Here is an 18,256-nt window from a genome sequence, read left to right as displayed (position 1 = left end):
ACTTGGGATAGTACAATAAAACAGGCACATTCCTTGCCCACAAGGAGTTGAAGGTCTAGATTCAGATATAGAACTGTGCTCTCCCCATTAGGCCGTGCTGTTTCGTGGGTTCTGATTCCGGCTCCGCCACCTGTCAGCTGTGTGACTTTGGGCAAGTCACTTCACTTCTCTGGGCCTCAGTTCCCTCATCCGTAAAATGGGGATGAAGACTGGGAGCCCCACGTGGGACGACAACCTGATTACCTTGTATCTACCCCAGCGCTTAGAACGGTGCTTAATAATCATAATAAAGTTGGTATTTGTTAAGCGCTCACTATGTGCCAAGCACTGTTCTCAGCGCTGGTATAGATACAAGGTTATCAGGTTGTCCCACTTGGGGCTCACAGTCTTGATCCCCATTTTACAGATGAATTGACTGAGACCCAGAGGAAGTGAAGTGACTTGCCCAAAGTCACACAGCTGGCAAGTGGCAGAGTTGGGATTAGAACCCACGACCTCTGACTCCCAAGCCCGGGCTCTTTCCACTAAGCCACGCTGCTTCTTGGCACCTAGTAAGCACTTAATAAATACCATTATTATTATTGTTATTGTTATTATAATTACAACCTTGTATCTACCCCAGTGCTTTGAACAGTGCTTGGCACATAGTAAGCACTTAACAAATACCACTATTATTATTAGAAAAGCAGCGTGGCTCAGTGGAAAGAGCACGGGCTTGGGAGTCAGAGATCATGGGTTCTAATCCTGGCTCCACCACATCTGATGTGTGACCTTGGGCAAATCACTTCATTCATTCAATCGTATTTATTGAGCGCTTACTGTGTGCAGAGCACTGTACTAAGCGCTTGGGAAGTACAAGTTGGCAACATACAGAGATGGTCCTTACCCAACAACGGGCTCACTATCTAGAAGGGGGAGACAGACAACAAAACAAAACAGGTGGACAGGTGAGCCTCAGTTACCTCATCTGTAAAATGGGGATTAAGACTGTGAGCTCCACGTGGGACAACCTGATCACCTTGTAACCTCCCCAGTGCTTAGCACATAGTAAGTGCTTAATAAATGCCATTATTATTATTATTAGCTCCACGTGGGACAACCTGATCACCTTGTATCCGCCCAGCGCTTAGAACAGTGCTTTGCACGTAGTAAGTGCTTAATGAATGTCATTATTATTATTATTATTATTAGCTCCACGTGGGACAACCTGATCACCTTGTATCCCCTCAGCGCTTAGAACAGTGCTTTGCACGTAGTAAGCGCTTAATAAATGCCATTATTATTATTATTATTAGCTCCACGTGGGACAACCTGATCACCTTGTATCCCCCCAGCGCTTAGAACAGTGCTTTGCACATAGTAAGTGCTTAATGAATGCCATTATTATTATTATTATTATTATTATTAGCTCCACGTGGGACAACCTGATCACCTTGTAACACCCCAGCGCTTAGAATAGTGCTTTCCACATAGTAAGCGCTTAATAAATGCCATTATTATTATTATTATTATTATTATTATTATTATTATTATTATTAGCTCCACGTGGGACAACCTGATCACCTTGTATCCCCCCGGCGCTTAGAACAGTGCTTTGCACATAGTAAGCACTTAATAAATGCCATTATTATTATTATTATTATTATTAGCTCCACGTGGGACAACGTGATCACCTTGTATCCCCCCAGCGCTTAGAACAGTGCTTTGCACATAGTAAGCGCTTAATGAATGCCATTATTATTATTATTATTAGCTCCACGTGGGACAACCTGATCACCTTGTATCCCCCCAGCGCTTAGAACAGTGCTTTGCACATAGTAAGCGCTTAATAAATGCCATTATTATTATTATTAGCTCCACGTGGGACAACCTGATCACCTTGTATCCCCCCCAGTGCTTAGAACAGTGCTTTGCACATAGTAAGCGCTTAATGAATGCCATTATTATTATTATTATTATTAGCTCCACGTGGGACAACCTGATCACCTTGTATCCCCCCAGCGCTTAGAACAGTGCTTTGCACATAGTAAGCACTTAATAAATGCCATTATTATTATTATTATTATTCTTAGCTCCACGTGGGACAACGTGATCACCTTGTATCCCCCCAGCGCTTAGAACAGTGCTTTGCACATAGTAAGCGCTTAATGAATGCCATTATTATTATTATTATTAGCTCCACGTGGGACAACCTGATCACCTCGTATCCCCCCAGCGCTTAGAACAGTGCTTTGCACATAGTAAGTGCTTAATGAATGCCATTATTATTATTATTATTATTATTAGCTCCACGTGGGACAACCTGATCACCTTGTTCATTCATTCAATCGTATTTATTGAGCGCTTACTGTGTGCAGAGCACTGGACTAAGCGCAGCGCTTAGAACAGTGCTTTGCACATAGTAAGCGCTTAACAAATGCTATTATTATAATATTATTATTATTATTATTATTATTATTATTATTGTTGTTGTTGTTGTTGTTATCCTTCAGCCCCGAAGTAGCTGCAGGACGCAAGGATGAGGGGGTGACAAGACCTTCTGCCCATCATTCACTCCATCCTCTTTATACTCTCTATTACTCTACTTATTTATTTATTTTATTTGTACATATTTATTCTATTTTGTTTTGTTGTCTGTCTCCCCCTGCTAGACTGTGAGCCCACTGTTGGGTAGGGGCCGTCTCTCTATGTTGCCAACTTGTCCTTCCCAAGCTCTGCACCCAGTAAGCGCTCAATAAATACGACTGGATGAATGAATGAATGAATCCTCATTCAAATTCCTCTCGCCTGCCCGGCTTTCGGAACTACATGTCCCATGATGCCCCGGGGAGGGGGGGAAACTACATCTCCCGGCATGCAGCGGGAAGGGAGGGGGCGCGTCGCCGCTCCAGGCCACGTGGCTCGTTCCCCCCGAAGACTACAATTCCCGAAGTGCTCCGCGGCGCGGCTCCGGAAGTGACGTGAGGCACGGGAGAGCGGGGCTCCGGCGGAGATGGTGAGAGGAAGGGGTGGGCGACGGGGGGCCGGTGGGGGTCAAAATAGGCGGAACGCGAACGGCTATGGGGCCTGGTCATCCCTTTCCCCATTCCCCAGCCCCTTCCCCAGCGTCCCCGGCACAAACTTCCCTCTCCCAGCGGCTTCCAGGGTTTGAATTATTAATAATAACAACAATAATAAATAATAAAGGCATTTGTTAAGCGCCTACTATGTGCCAAGCACTGTTCTAAGCGCTGGGGGAGATACAAGGGCATCATGTGGTCCCACGTGGGGCCCACATTCTTCATCCCCCTTTTATAGTAATAATAATAATGATGGTACTTGTTAAGCGCTTACTATGGGCCAAGCACTGTTCTAAGCGCTGGAGAAGATACGAGGTCATCAGGTTGTCCCACATGGGGCTCACACTCTTCATCCCCCTTTAATAATAATAATGATGGTACTTGTTAAGCACTTACTATGGGCTAAGCACTGTTCTAAACGCTGGGGGAGATACAAGCTCATCAAGTTGTCCCCTGTGGGGCTCACAGTCTTCATCCCCATTTTACAGATGAGATAATGATAATAATGATGGTATTTGTTAAGCATTTACTATGTGCTTAATAAATGCCATTATTATTATTATTATTATGTGCCAAGCACTGTTCTAAGCGCTGGGGGAGATACAAGGTCATCACGTTGTCCCACGTGGGGCTCACACTCTTCATCCCCCTTTTATAGTAATAATAATAATGATGGTACTTGTTAAGCGCTTACTATGGGCCAAGCACTGTCCTAAGCGCTGGGGGAGATACAAGGTCATCAAGTTGTCCCCTGTGGGGCTCACAGTCTTCATACCCATTTTACAGATGAGATAATGATAATACTGATGGTATTTGTTAAGCATTTACTATGTGCTTAATAAATGCCATTATTATTATTATTATGTGCCAAGCACTGTTCTAAGCGCTGGGGGAGATACAAGGTCATCAGGTTGTCCCACGTGGGGCTCACACTCTTCATCCCGCTTTTATAGTAATAATAATAATGATGGTATTTGTTAAGTGCTTACTATGGGCCAAGCACTGTTCTAAGCGCTGGGGGAGATACGAGGGCATCAGGTGGTCCCACGTGGGGCTCACACTCTTCATCCCCCTTTTATAGTAATAATAATAATGCTGGTATTTGTTAAGTGCTTACTATGGGCCAAGCACTGTTCTAAGCGCTGGGGGAGATACAAGGTCATCAAGTTGTCCCCTGTGGGGCTCACAGTCTTCATCCCCATTTTACAGATGAGATAATAATAATAATGATGGTATTTGTTACGCACTTACTATGTACTTAATAAATGCCATTATTATTATCATTATTATTATTATTATTATTATGTGCCAAGCAGTGTTCTAGGCGCTGGGAGAGATACAAGGTCATCAGGTTGTCCAACGTGGGGCTCACACTCTTCATCCCCCTTTTATAGTAATAATAATAATAATGATGGTATTTGTTAAGCACTTACTATGTGCCAAGCACTGTTCTAAGCGCTGGGGGGTGGGGGGTGATACAAGGTGATCAGGTTGCCCCTCGGGGGGCTCACAGTCTTCATCCCTATTTTACAGGTGAGGGAACTGAGGCCCAGAGAAGTTAAGTGACTTGCCCGAAGTCGCACAGCTGACAATTGGCAGAGTCGGGATTTGAACCCATGACCTCCGACTCCAAAACCCGTGCTCTTTCCACTGAGCCACGCTGATGAGATAATAATAATGATGATGGTATTTGTTAAGTGCTTATTAGGTGCCAAGCACTGTTCTAAGCGCTGGGGGAGATACAAGGTCATCAGGTTGTCCCCTGTGGGGCTCACAGTCTCACCCCCATTTTACAGATGAGATAATAATAATAATTATGGTATTTGTAAAGCGCTTAGTAGGTGCCAAGCACTGTTCTAAGCACTGGGGGAGATACAATGTCATCAGGTTGTCCCCTGTGGGGCTCACAGTCTTCATCCCCATTTTACAGATGAGATAATAATAATAATGATGGTATTTGTTAAGCGCTTACTATGTGCCATGCACTGTTCTAAGCACTGGAGGAGATACAAGTTCATCAAGTTGTCCCCTGTGGGGCTCACAGTCTTCATCCCCATTTTACAGATGAGATGATAATAATGATGATGGTATTTGTTAAGCACTTACTATGTGCCAAGCACTGTTCTAAGTGCTAAGGGGGGAATACAAGGTCATCAGGTTGCCCACTGTGGGGCTCACAGTCTTCATCCCCATTTTACAGATGAGGGAACTGAGGCCCAGAGAAGTGAAGTGACTTGCCCAAGGTCACACAGCAGACAAATGGTGGAGCTGGGATTAGAACCCATGTCCTCTGACCCCCAGGCCTGTGCTCTTGCCACTAAGCCACGCTGCTTCTCCGAATGATGGTATTTGTGAAGCGCTTACTATGTGCCAAGCACTGTTCTAAGTGCTGGGGTAGATACAAGGTAATCAGGTTGTCCCCTGTGAGGCGCACAGTCTTGTGACTTTGGGCAAGTCACTTAACTTCTCTGTGCCTCAGTTACCTCATCTGTAAAATGGGGATGAAGACTGAGCCCCATGGGGGACAATCTGATCACCTTGTAATAATAATAATTATTATTATGGCATTTATTAAGTGCTTAATGTGTGCAAAGCACTGTTCTAAGCGCTGGGGAGGTTACAGAGTGATCAGGTTGTCCCACGGTGGGCTCAGTCTTAATCCCCATTTTACAGATGAGGTAACTGAGGCCCAGAGAAGTTAAGTGACTCGCCCAAAGTCACACAGCTGACAGGTGGCGGAGCCGGGATTTGAACCCATGACCTCTGACTCCAAAGCCCGGGCTCTGGCCACTGAGCCACGCTGCTTGTCGCTTAGAACAGTGCTGGGCACATAGTAAGTGCTTAACAAATGCCATCATGATTATTATTCTTCATCCCCATTATACAGAGGAGGTCGCTGAGGCCCAGAGAAGTTAAGTGACTTACCTGAAGTCACACATCATCATCATCAATCGTATTTATTGAGCGCTTACTGTGTGCAGAGCACTGTACTAAGCGCTTGGGAAGTCCAAGTGGGCAACATATAGAGAGGGTCCCTACCCAACAGTGGGCTCACAGTCTAGAAGGGGGAGACAGAGAACAAAACCAAACATATTAACAAAATAAAATGAATAGATATGTACAATCAATCAATCATATTTATTGAGCGCTTACTGTGTGCAGAGCACTGGACTAAGCGCTTGGGAAGTACAAGTTGGCAACATGTAGAGACGGTCCCTCCCCAACAGTGGGCTCACAGTCTAGAAGGGGGAGACAGAGAACAAAACCAAACATATTAACAAAATAAAATGAATAGATATGTACAAGTACAATAAATAAATAGAGTAATAATAATAATAATGGTATTTGTTAAGCACTTACTATGTGCAAAGCACTGTTCTAAGCGCTGGGGGCATGCAGGCACCTGAGAAATGATAATAATAACAGTTATGGCATTTGTTAAGCGCTTACTATGTGCGAGGCAATGTACTAAGCGCTGGAGTGCTCCCCCCTTTAGACTGTGAGCCCACTGTTGGGAAGGGACTGTCTCTATATGTTGCCAACTTGGACTTCCCAAGCGCTTAGTACAGTGCTCTGCACACAGTAAGCGCTCAATAAATACAATTGATTGATTGATTGGAGTGGATACAAGCAAATCGGGTTGGACACAGTCCCTGTCCCACGTGGGGCTCACAGTCTCAATCCCCCATTTTACACAGGAGGGAACTGAGGCCCAGAGAAGTAATAATAATAATAATGGCATTTATTAAGCACTTACTATGTGCAAAGCACTGTTCTAAGCACTGGGGGATACAAGGTGATCAGGTTGTCCCACGTGGGGCTCACAGTCTTAATCCCATTTTACAGATGAGGTAACTGAGGATCAGAGAAGTGAAGTAGCTTGCCCAAGGCCCCACAGCTGACAAGTGGCAGAGCCGGGATTCGAACCCATGACCTCTGACTCCAAAGCCCGTGCTCTTTCCACTGAGCTACGCTGCTTCTCACTTGTGATTTGCCCAAGGTCACACAGCAGACAGGCGGCAGAGGTGGGATTAGAACTCATGACCTTCTGGCTCCCGTGCTCTATCCACCGTGCCGTGCTCGGTTTTTGTTGTTGTTGGTTTTTGTTTTTTTAAAATGGTATTTGTTAAGCGCTTACTATGTGCCAGGCACTATACTAAGCACCGGGGTAGGTACAAGCGAATTAGGTTAGACACAGTCCACGGCCCACGTGGGCTCACAGTCTTAATCCCTGTTTTACAGAATAATAATAATAATAATAATAATGGCATTTATTAAGTGCTTGCTATGCGCAAAGCACTGTTCTAAGCGCTGGGGAGGTGTGCTCTGCACACAGTAAGCGCTTAACAAATGCCAACATTATTATTATTATTATTATTATTATTACAAGGTGGTCAGGTTGTCCCTCAGGGGGCTCACAGTCTTAATCCCCATTTTACAGATGAGGTAACTGAGGCCCAGAGAAGTGAAGTGTCTTGCCCAAGGTCACACAGCTGACAATTGGCGGAGCTGGGATTTGAACCCATGACCTCTGACTTCAAAGCCCGGGCTCTTTCCACTGAGCCACGCTGCTTCGGGAGGCAGGGAAGGGAAGAAACAGTGTGGCCTAGTGGAGTCAGAAGGACCTGGGTTCTAATCCCGGCTCTGCTACTTATCTGCTGTGGGACCTAGGGCAAGTCACTTACTAGTAATAATAATTATGGTACTTGTTAAGGGCCTACTAGGTGCCAAGCACTGTCTTAAGCGCCAGGGTAGGTACAAGTTAATCAGGTTGGACACAGTTGGACACTTCTCTGTACCTCAGTTACCTCATCTGTAAAACGGGGCTAAGACTGTGAATCCCATGTGGGACAGGGACTGTGCTCAACCTGACAAACTTGTACTTACCCCAGCACTTAGTACAGTGCCTAGCGCATAGTAAGCTCCTAACAAGTACCATTTTTCAAAAAAGTGACTTGTCCAAGATCATAATACAGCATTTAATCAATCAATCAATCGTATTTATTGAGCGCTTACTATGTGCAGAGCACTGTACTAAGCGCTTGGGAAGTACAAATTGGCAACACATAGAGACAGTCCCTACCCAACAGTGGGCTCACAGTCTAAAATTTAGCTTTAATCCTATTTATTCTGACGACTTGACACCTGTCCACGTGTTTTGTTTTGTTGTCTGTCTCCCCTTTCTAGACTGTGAGCCCGTTGTTGGGTAGGGACCATCTCTATAATAATAATAATAATGGTATTTGTTAAGCGCTTACGATGTGCAAAGCACTGTTCTAAGCACTGGGGAGGTCACAAGGTGATCAGGTTGTCCCACAGGGGGCTCACGGTTTTAACCCCCATTTTACAGATGAGGTAACTGAGGCCCAGAGAAGTGAAGTGACTTGCCCAAAGTCACACAGCTGACAGTTGGCGGAGCCGGGGTTTGAACCCATGACCTCTGACTCCAGAGCCCAGGCTCTTTCAGGCTCTATATGTTGCCAACTTGTACTTCCCAAGCGCTTAGTACAGTGCTCTGCACACAGTAAGCGCTCAATAAATACGATTGAATGAACGAGTGAAAGTGGCCGAGCCGGAGTGGAACCCTGGTCCTTCTGACTCCTGTGCCTGTGCTCTTTCACGAGGCCACGCTGTTTTTGAGGGCTCACCTGCTCTATGGCGTGTCCAGGGCATCAATCAATCAATCAATCGTATTTATTGAGCGCTGACTGTGTGCAGAGCACTGTACTAAGCGCTTGGGAAGTCCAAGTTGGCAACATATAGAGACTGGGGCCTCATGAGGCTGCCCAAAAACAAACAGAAAAACTCCAATAAAACTTTTGACCGACTCAAACTTACTCTCTCAGTGCCCTTCTCTCGCCTACCCAGAAGACGATGGCGGAGTCCCTTGACTTTCTCTTTTATAATTGAACTAATGGCCACACTTCAGACCCCTAATTCAAGGAGGTGATATCAATCAGTGGTATTTACTGAGCCCTTACTATGTGCAGAGCACTGTACTAAGCGCTTGGGAGAGTACAATACAGCAGAATTAGCAGACACATTCCTTGCCCATAACAAGCTTGCAATTTAGAGGGGGAGAAATTCAATTCATTCAATCGTAGTCATGGAGCGCTTACTGTATGCAGAGCACTGGACTAAGCGCTTGGGAAGTACAAGTGCTCGGAGAAGCAGGGTGGCTCAGTGGAAAGAGCCCGGGCTTTGGAGTCAGAGGTCACGGGTTCAAATCCCGGCTCTGCCACTTGTCAGCTGTGTGACTTTGGGCAAGTCACTTCACTTCTCTGTGCCTTAGTTACCTCATCTGTAAAATGGGGATTAAGACTGTGAGCCCCCTGAGGGACAACCTGATCACCTTGTAACTTCCCCAGCGCTTAGAACAGTGCTTTGCACATAGTAAGCGCTTAATAAATGCCATAAAAAAAAAGTCACTTCTCTGTGCCTTAGTTCCCTCATCTGTAAAATGGGGATGAAGACTGTGAGCCCCCCGTGGGACAACCTGATCACCTTGTAACCTCCCCAGCACTTAGAACAGTGCTTGGCACATAGTAAGAGCTTAATAAATGCCATTATTGTTATTATTATTCTCCCCCTTTTAGACTGTGAGCCCACTGTTGGGTAGGGACCGTCTCTATATGTTGCCAATTTGTACTTCCCAAGCGCTTAGTACAGTGCTCTGCACATAGTAAGCGCTCAATAAATACGATTGATGATGATGATGATGATTACAAGTTGGCAACATATAGAGACGGTCCCTACCCAACAGCGGGCCCACAGTCTAGAAGGGGGAGACAGACAACAAAACAAAACATTAACAAAATAAAATAAATAGAACAGCAAATATGTACAAGTAAAATAGAGTAATAAATCTGTACAAACATATATACAGGTGCTGTGGGGAGGGGAAGGAGGTGGGGCGGGGGGATGGGAGAGGAAGGAGGGGGCTCAGTCTGGGAAGGCCTGCTGGAGGAGGTGAGCTCTCAGTAGGGCTTTGAAGGGAACTCAAACATTAATATAATGAGACAGACATTAATATAAATAATTTATAATTTAAAGTTATGTACACAAGTCCTGTGGAGTTGGAGGTGGGGTGAATAGTAAATGTCCAGAAGTCACAATTCCAAGTGCGTAGGTGACACAGAAGTGTGACCCAATCTGTGTCTCTTTCCTGGCCCTGATTCTTGGGGTTTAGGGACACTCATTTAGCCAAGGCCAGACCTCAAAAGGGCACTGAACCATCAAGTCTCTCCAGCCTGTCCCACCCCCTTTGCAGTAGCAATCCATTTGCCGATATCAGAACGTCTGTTCTTCCAAGCGTTTGGCTACTGAGCCAAAACTAGCTTGGATAATCAGCGAAAAAACTCAGCGAACCAAACCAAATTGTCTCCATACCTTTTAGAGGGACACAAACCTTCCGTGGTGTGAACTTCCAATCGTCTCAACTAATCAGCCTCTCTCTTGTCCACTTCTGCTGAAGTTTGACCGCCCAGTCTTAGAATCCCAAAAACAAGAGTTGGAGAAGATTGCTAAAGGCCATTTAGTTCACGATCAATTTCCAGGCAGGAGATGGGAGTAGAGGGCGTCTCTGCTCTTTGGAAGAACCTCCAAGGAAGGCGTTACGGATGGCTCAAGTTTGTAGGGCGCTTTCATTTTTCCAAAGCTTATTTCGTTCTCACGTCACTCGAGGTATTATTCCTGTTTTATAGATGGGTAACCCGAGGCCCAGAGAGGTCAAGTATATTGCCTGAGGTCACTCTGCAGACCAGCGGCAAGGCTGGCATGGGACTCAGGGCTTTGGACTCCCAAAACCGTGGCCTTTCGCTGGACCACCTTACCAGTCTTAGGCTCCTTACCTCCCTGGGTCAGCTCCTGTAGCCTCTGGCAAGACCAGTGACCCTCCCTTCCTTACCCTGTCAGGATAACGATCACCATATATCACGCTGGAGCCCTCAGACCCCTCATGGTCAGGGGTCCAGGAGCTTTGAAACCAGAATCCTCCTCACGGACACAGTCGAGGTGGGGCAACCAGAAAGCTCCCGGAAGGGCTACAGTTTGCACTTTTTGCGGGAGGAGTCGAGCAACCCCATCGCTCACCTACCTTGGGGGGAGGCAGATGGGCCTTTTTGTGTGTGTGGTACTTGTTAAGTGCTTACTAAGTTCCAGACACTACTCAGCGCTGGGGTATCAATCAATCAATCATATTTATTGAGCGCTTACTGTGTGCAGAGCACTGTACGAAGCGCTTGGGAAGTACAAGTTGGCAACAGTCCCTACCCAACAGTGGGCTCACAGCCTAGAAGGGGGAGACAGAGAACAAAACCACACATATTAACAAAATAAAATAAATAGAACAGGTATGTACAAGTAAAATAAATAAATACAAGGTTGTCAGATTGGACACGGTCCCTGTCCCACAAGGGGCTCACAGTCATTCATTCATTCAATCATATTGAGCGCTGACTGAGTGCAGAGCGCTGTACTAAGCGCTTGGGAAGTACAAGCCGGCAACATCTAGAGACGGTCCCTACCCAACAACAGGCTCACTGTCTAGAACGACAAGGGAACCGAGGCCCGGGAAAATGAAGTGACTTGTCCAAGGTCACACAACAGACGAGTGGCAGAGCAAGATTAGAACCCAGGTCCTTCTGACTCTCAGGCCCGTGCTCTAACCACTAGACTGCACTGCTTCTCTTGCACTGAAGAATAAGGGGAAATAAACCTGCCCCCACAGAGGCCGTTGGAGGAGACGGGATGAGTGAGGTAGAGCTCACCTCCTCCAGGAGGCCTTCCCAGACTGAGCCCCTTCCTTCCTCTCCCCCTCGTCCCCCTCTCCGTCCCCCCCATCTTCCCTTCCCCACAGCACCTGTATGTATGTATATATGTTTGTACATATTTATTACTCTATTTATTTTACTTGTACATATCTATTCTATTTATTTTGTTAGTATGTTTGGTTTTTTTTTTTCTCTGTCTCCCCCTTTTAGACTGTGAGCCCACTGTTGGGCAGGGACCGTCTCTATATGTTGCCAATTTGTACTTCCCAAGCGCTTAGTACAGTGCTCTGCACATAGTAAGCGCTCAATAAATATGATTGATTGATTGATTTGTCAGGCCTTTTTTGTAAGTGGTGGGACTTTGGCTGTATTTCGCCTTCTACAGAGGGGCCAGAAGTTTGTCTTCACCTTATGGGTAGCATTTGGGGGTTCTCACTGGTGGGATTTAGGCTTTTAGGGTGCAGCTAGAGGTAGCTGTCCGAACTAATGGGTGTGTGTGCGTGAATAAGCCCTGGAACAGGTTACCCAAAGAGACACTGAGCTCTTGGGTGGATTTTTCTTTTTTTTAGCAGTTCCGCTAGACCCCCGCCCTCTGCCTGGAGCTTTTCTGTTTGCCTGCAGGCAGAGGTATGGACTGAATCGATCAATCGTATTTATTGAGCGCTTACTGTGTGCCGAGCACTGTACTAAGCGCTCGGGAAGTACAAGTTGGCAGAGCCAAGAAGCCCCGTTCAGGTTTCTAGGATGACCCCAGCTAGTGTCCCGCTCAGGAGCCCAAGTTCTGCCCTCATCACTTACTTGGGGCAAACTTCTGCCCCTTCAGTTGCCTCTGTTTCCCCAGTGAAAATCTGAGGAGGGCAGTCACCAGGGGGCTGGTGGGGAGGAAAGAGACCGCGCATGCTGGGGAGAGGTGGGCCAGAGGCACACAAGTTCGGCGACGTCTGTTCCCAAATTTGACCCTTCGTCTTCTTTCAGGCTACAGGAACAGACCAGCTGGTTGGACTTGGCCTTGTGGCATTTAGCCTTGTGGTCTTCACCTACTACACCATCTGGATTATAATCCTGGTAAGAGCCCCATCTCGTGGCGTCGTCATCATCGTCAATCGTATTTATTGAGCGCTTACTGTGTGCAGAGCACTGTACTAAGCGCTTGGGAAGTACAAGTTGGCAACATATAGAGACAGTCCCTACCCAACAGTGGGCTCACACGATCACCCTAGTGGGTTCACCTCTGCCCTTGGTTCTGGGACGTGGTAGAGGGGCCAGGAACGGGAAGAGGCAGAGGCCACGGGGTTTGCCGGGGGCTTGCTCTCTCCCTGTCTCTATCCCTACCCCACTTCAGCAGGGACCCTCGAGAAGACCTGACATCCAAGGTTAGGCAGCACCTTGTCTAAACCCAGCCTCGAAGGCCAAGATGATTTTTTTTGTCCGAACCCCCGGGATTGACCCCATCGCCCCTTTTCTGCTGGCCACCCCCTGGATTGGCCCACAGGGTTGCCGCTCGCCCCTTGGCATTTAGCATCTGCTGGTCCCTGGGAGGAGGGGTCTGGGTCCCTTCCATTGGATGCTGGTGGGGGGTGGCCCCAAACAGGAATGCCGATGTATAACTGTCCTCCTCCCTCTGCCCTCAACCTCAGCCCTTCATTGACAGCGATCATGTGATCCACAAGTACTTCCTGCCCCGTGAGTACGCGGTCACGATCCCCTTGGTCGTGGGGCTGATCCTGCTCCTGTTCGTTGGTGAGTAGTGCCGCGTGTTCCCCACGGGCTCCTCACCGTCATCTTCGTGCCCTTAGACCTTGATGTCAAGAGCCCTCTGGAGCTTCTGTATATATACCTGTACATATTTATTACTCTATTTATTTACTTATTTATTTTACTTGTACATATCTATTCTATTTCTTTTATTTTGTTAGTTTGTTATTTTGTTTGGAGCTACCTGTATACTGAGAGCTCACCTCCTCCTGGAGGCCTTCCCAGACTGAGCCCCTTCCTTCCTTTCCCCCTCGTCCCCCTCTCCATCCCCCCCATCTTACCTCCTTCCCTTCCCCACAGCAACTGTATATATGTCTGTACATATTTATTACTCTATTTATTTATTTTACTTGTACATATCTATTCTATTTATTTTATTTTGTTAGTATGTTTGGTTTTGTTCTCTGTCTCCCCCTTTTAGACTGTGAGCCCACTGTTGGGTAGGGACTGTCTCTATATGTTGCCAACTTGGACTTCCCAAGCGCTTAGTACAGTGCTCTGCACACAGTAAGCGCTCAATAAATACGATTGATGATGATGATGATGATGTATATATGCCTGTACATATTTATTACTCTATTTATTTGTATATTTTACTTGTACATATCTATTCTATTTATTTTATTTTGTTAGTATGTTTGGTTTTCTTCTCTGTCTCCCCTTTTTAGACTGTGAGCCCACTGTTGGGTAGGGACTGTCTCTATATGTTGCCAACGTGGACTTCCCAAGCGCTTAGTACAGTGCTCTGCACACAGTAAGCGCTCAATAAATACGAGTGATGATGATGAACTCTATTTATTTATATATTTATTTTACTTGTACATATCTATTCTATTTATTTTATTTTGTTAGTATGTTTGGTTTTGTTCTCTGTCTCCCCCTTTTAGACTGTGAGCCCACTGTTGGGTATGGACTGTCTCTATATGTTGCCAACTTGTACTTCCCAAGCGCTTAGTACAGTGCTCTGCACACAGTAAGCGCTCAATAAATACGATTGATGATGATGATGATGTATATATGCCTGTACATATTTATTACTCTATTTATTCATATATTTATTTTACTTGTACATATCTATTCTATTTTATTTTGTTAGTATGTTTAGTTTTGTTCTCTGTCTCCCCCTTTTAGACTGTGAGCCCACTGTTGGGTAGGGACTGTCTCTATATGTTGCCATCTTGTACTTCCCAAGCACTTAGCACAGTGCTCTGCACACAGTAAGCGCTCAATAAATACGATTGATTGATTGATTGATTCTCCTATCCCCGGTACCAAGCTCTGAGCTCCAAATGGGATGGGAAGGAGTCCTCCCGGCCTGTAAGACAGTCAACAGACAGAATTTAGGTACTGGGGGTGGATACAAGCAAATCGCATTGGACACGGTCCCTGTCCCACGTGGGGCTCACTGTTTTAATCCCCATTTCACAGATGAGGTAGCTGAGGCCCAGAGAAGGGAAGCGACTTGCCCAAGGTCACACAGCAGACGTGTGGCAGAGCCGGGATTAGAACACAGGTCCTTCTAACTCTCAGGCCTGTGCTCTATCCATTAGGCTATGCTTCCCGAGGCACATGTGCCCGAGGGCGGTTGAAGGAAAGTTCATTCATTCATTCATTCAGTCGTATTTATTGAGCGCTTACTGTGTGCAGAGCACTGTACTAAGCGCTTGGGAAGTCCAAGTTAGCAACGTATAGAGACGGTCCCTACCCAACAGTGGGCTCACAGTCTAGAAGAGGGAGACAGAGAACGAAACATATTAACAAGATTAAATAAGTAGAATAAATATGTACAAGTAAAATAAATAGAGTAATAAATACATACAAACATATATACATATATACAGGTGCTGTGGGGAAGGGAAGGAGGTAAGGCAGGGGGGATGGAGAGGGGGAGGAGGGGGAGAGGAAGGAAAGTTGGAAGGAAGGAAGAGAAAGTTGTCCCTTCATGGTCCCTAATCATTCAATCATATTTATTGAGCGCTTACTGTGTGCAGAGCACTGTACTAAGCGCTTGGGAAGTACAAGTTATACAAGTACAAGTATATTTATTTTATTTTGTTAGTATGTTTAGTTTTGTTCTCTGTCTCCCCCTTTTAGACTGTGAGCCCACTGTTGGGTAGGGACTGTATATGTTGCCAATTTGTACTTCCCAAGCGCTTAGTACAGTGCTCTGCACATAGTAAGCGCTGAATAAATACGATTGATGATGATACAAGTTGGCAACAGTCACTAATGTTTCCAGACAGTAAGGGAGCTGGGAAGGGGCTCCTTGTCCCTCCAAACTGCCGGATCCCAGCCGCCCGGAGGGGTGCCCAAGCTGGGCTCAGCCAGTGGGAGGTCTCACAAGCTCTCTCTTTCTCCCATATTCCAGGAATATTCATCACCTGTGTGATGCTGAAGAGCAGGAAGCCCACCAAGAAGTCAGACTGAGAAGGCAGCCAGATCAGGGTTGGGGCGAGAGGTGGACAGGGGGCTGCCCTTCTTCATCGCCCCCATCACACACACACGCACACACACACACACACACACAGACACACAGTGCGGAGGGCAGTGCAGCCCACCCTGAGACCAACGAGCTGAGGTCAGTCGTCCGTCGGGCCCAAGCTCTCATCGAGTGGCATGACGACAGCGTAAAATAAGGTGCCGAGGTGGAGCCCCGTGTCCCGGCTCTGTCCCACAATCACTTGGGTGTTGTTGGAGACCCCGGGTCGCCGCTGGTCACTTTGGCCCAAGGACCGTAGCGCGAGCTGAATTCTCCCCGGGCTCAGGCTCATGGGCTTCCCGCGACCTCCCCGTCTTTCCTGATTTCCACTGGGATCCACGTAAATGACCACTTAGGAGGAGCGAGGGCAGTGGATCCTCGTTCCTCGTCCCGCGCCCTCTCCCCCTCCCTGGCCCCTTTTGTGGCCGTTCCAGCCACCATTCCTCCAGCCCCTTCCTTTTTATCTTCGCCTCTTTGCAATGGGGCAAGGCAGCTGTCCGGAGGCATTGCTGAGGTGGTCGCAGTAGATACTCCCCATCTGTCCCGCCGACCCCATCGTTGCCAGAAAAGTTCTCAACGCTCCCGACTTATCTCTTGACCCAGAAGGAGAGGAAGAGCCACGGGCTGCGGAGACCTCAATTCGTGCGGACCAAGGTTGGGGCAGAGGTTACCAGGCTGGCATCGGTTACCCTGCGGTTCGGGGGGACCACCCATTAGACTGCTGAGTGGCTCTCCGCACTCCAGAGCCACCAAGTCAACAGTTCCATTCAAATCTCATTAAATATTTCAACCGTTTCTGCCTCTGTCCTTTGTCCCGCCCAGTGGGTGGCTAGCAGATAAAATAATCATCAGCAGCAGGTTCCAGAGGATTCTTTTGTTTGGATTTTTTTAATGGTATTTGTTAAGCACTTACAACGTGCCAAGCACTGTGCTAAGCCCTGGAGTAGTTACAGGCTAAGCAGATAAAATAATCATCAGCAGCAGGTTCCAGAGGATTCTTTTTTGTTTGGGTTTTTTTTAATGGTATTAAGCACTTCCAACGTGCTAAGCGCTGGAGTAGATACAGGCTAAGCAGATAAAATAATCATCATCAGCAGGTTCCAGAGGATTCTTTTGTTTGTTTGGGGTTTTTTTAATGGTATTTGTTAAGCACTTACAACATGCCAAGCACTGTGCTAAGCGCTGGAGTAGACACAGGCTAAGCAGATAAAATAATAATCATCAGCAGGTTCCAGAGGATTCTTTTTTGTTTGGGTTTTTTTAAATGGTATTTGTTAAGCACTTACAACGTGCTAAGCGCTGGAGTAGATACAGGCTAAGCAGATAAAATAATCATCAGCTGCAGGTTCCAGAGGATTCTTTTGTTTGGGGTTTTTTTAATGGTATTTGTTAAGCACTTACAACGTGCCAAGCACTGCGCTGGAGTAGACACAGGCTAAGCAGATAAAATAATCATCAGCAGGTTCCAAAGGATTCTTTTTTGTTTGGGTTTTTTTTAATGGTATTTGTTAAGCACTTACAACGTGCTAAGCGCTGGAGTAGATACAGGCTAAGCAGATAAAATAATCATCATCAGCAGGTTCCAGAGGATTCTTTTTTGTTTGGGTTTTTTTTAATGGTATTTGTTAAGCACTTACAACGTGCCAAACACTGTGCTAAGCACTGGAGTAGATACAGGCTAAGCAGATAAAATAATCATCATCAGCAGGTTCCAGACGATTCTTTTGTTTGGGTTTTTTTTTAATGGTATTTGTTAAGCACTTACAACGTGCCAAGCACTGTGCTAAGCGCTGGAGTAGTTACAGGCTAATCAGGTTGGACATAGTCCATGACCCACATGGGGTTCGCACTCAATCCCCATTTTACGGATGAGTTGGAAGTGGAGCCTGGCTTAGTGGAGAGAGCCTGTTCCTGGGAGTCAGAAGGTCGTGGGTTCTAATGCCGGCTCTGCCACGTGTCGGCTGTATGACCTTGGTCAAGTCACTTCTCTGGGCCTCAGTTACCTCATCTGTAAAATGGGGATGAAGACTGTTTCTCCAAGTTCCTACTGGGCCCGTCCACCTTGGGGAATGCCTTAGGTCTGCTTTGGTCAGAATGGATGCCCAGAAAATCGGGGGTGGGGGGTGGAGGGGACACCCCTAGTGTGATATTCACGGGGGTCACTCAATACTGAGCCCCCTTTTTCCTCTCCT

At 46.5% G+C, this 18,256-nt stretch overlaps 1 protein-coding gene across 1 annotated transcript; it reads left to right on the top strand.

Annotated features, from left to right (window-relative positions):
* Window positions 1-2,965: 2,965 nt before the first annotated feature.
* DPM2 (dolichyl-phosphate mannosyltransferase subunit 2, regulatory) lies at window positions 2,966-16,859 on the top strand. The gene is made up of 4 exons (XM_038745262.1): window positions 2,966-2,995; window positions 12,806-12,895; window positions 13,468-13,570; window positions 15,954-16,859. The coding sequence occupies exons 1-4, from the start codon at window positions 2,993-2,995 to the stop codon at window positions 16,010-16,012; spliced, it is 255 nt and encodes an 84-aa protein (XP_038601190.1). The 5' UTR covers window positions 2,966-2,992; the 3' UTR covers window positions 16,013-16,859.
* Window positions 16,860-18,256: the final 1,397 nt, after the last annotated feature.

This window comes from Tachyglossus aculeatus, chromosome 4 (genome assembly GCF_015852505.1).
Source record: "Tachyglossus aculeatus isolate mTacAcu1 chromosome 4, mTacAcu1.pri, whole genome shotgun sequence".
Classification (NCBI taxonomy): domain Eukaryota; kingdom Metazoa; phylum Chordata; class Mammalia; order Monotremata; family Tachyglossidae; genus Tachyglossus; species Tachyglossus aculeatus.
Note: the sequence above shows the minus strand (reverse complement) of the source record. Positions and strands in the feature narration are given on the sequence as shown.

What these genes read in the sequence shown, in the direction of transcription:
- DPM2 (XM_038745262.1), top strand. An exon ending in CCATCTGGATTATAATCCTG is followed by an intron (nt 12,896 to 13,467) that starts GTAAGAGCCCCA and finishes CCTCAACCTCAG; the next exon opens with CCCTTCATTGACAGCGATCA. An exon ending in GATCCTGCTCCTGTTCGTTG is followed by an intron (nt 13,571 to 15,953) that starts GTGAGTAGTGCC and finishes CCCATATTCCAG; the next exon opens with GAATATTCATCACCTGTGTG.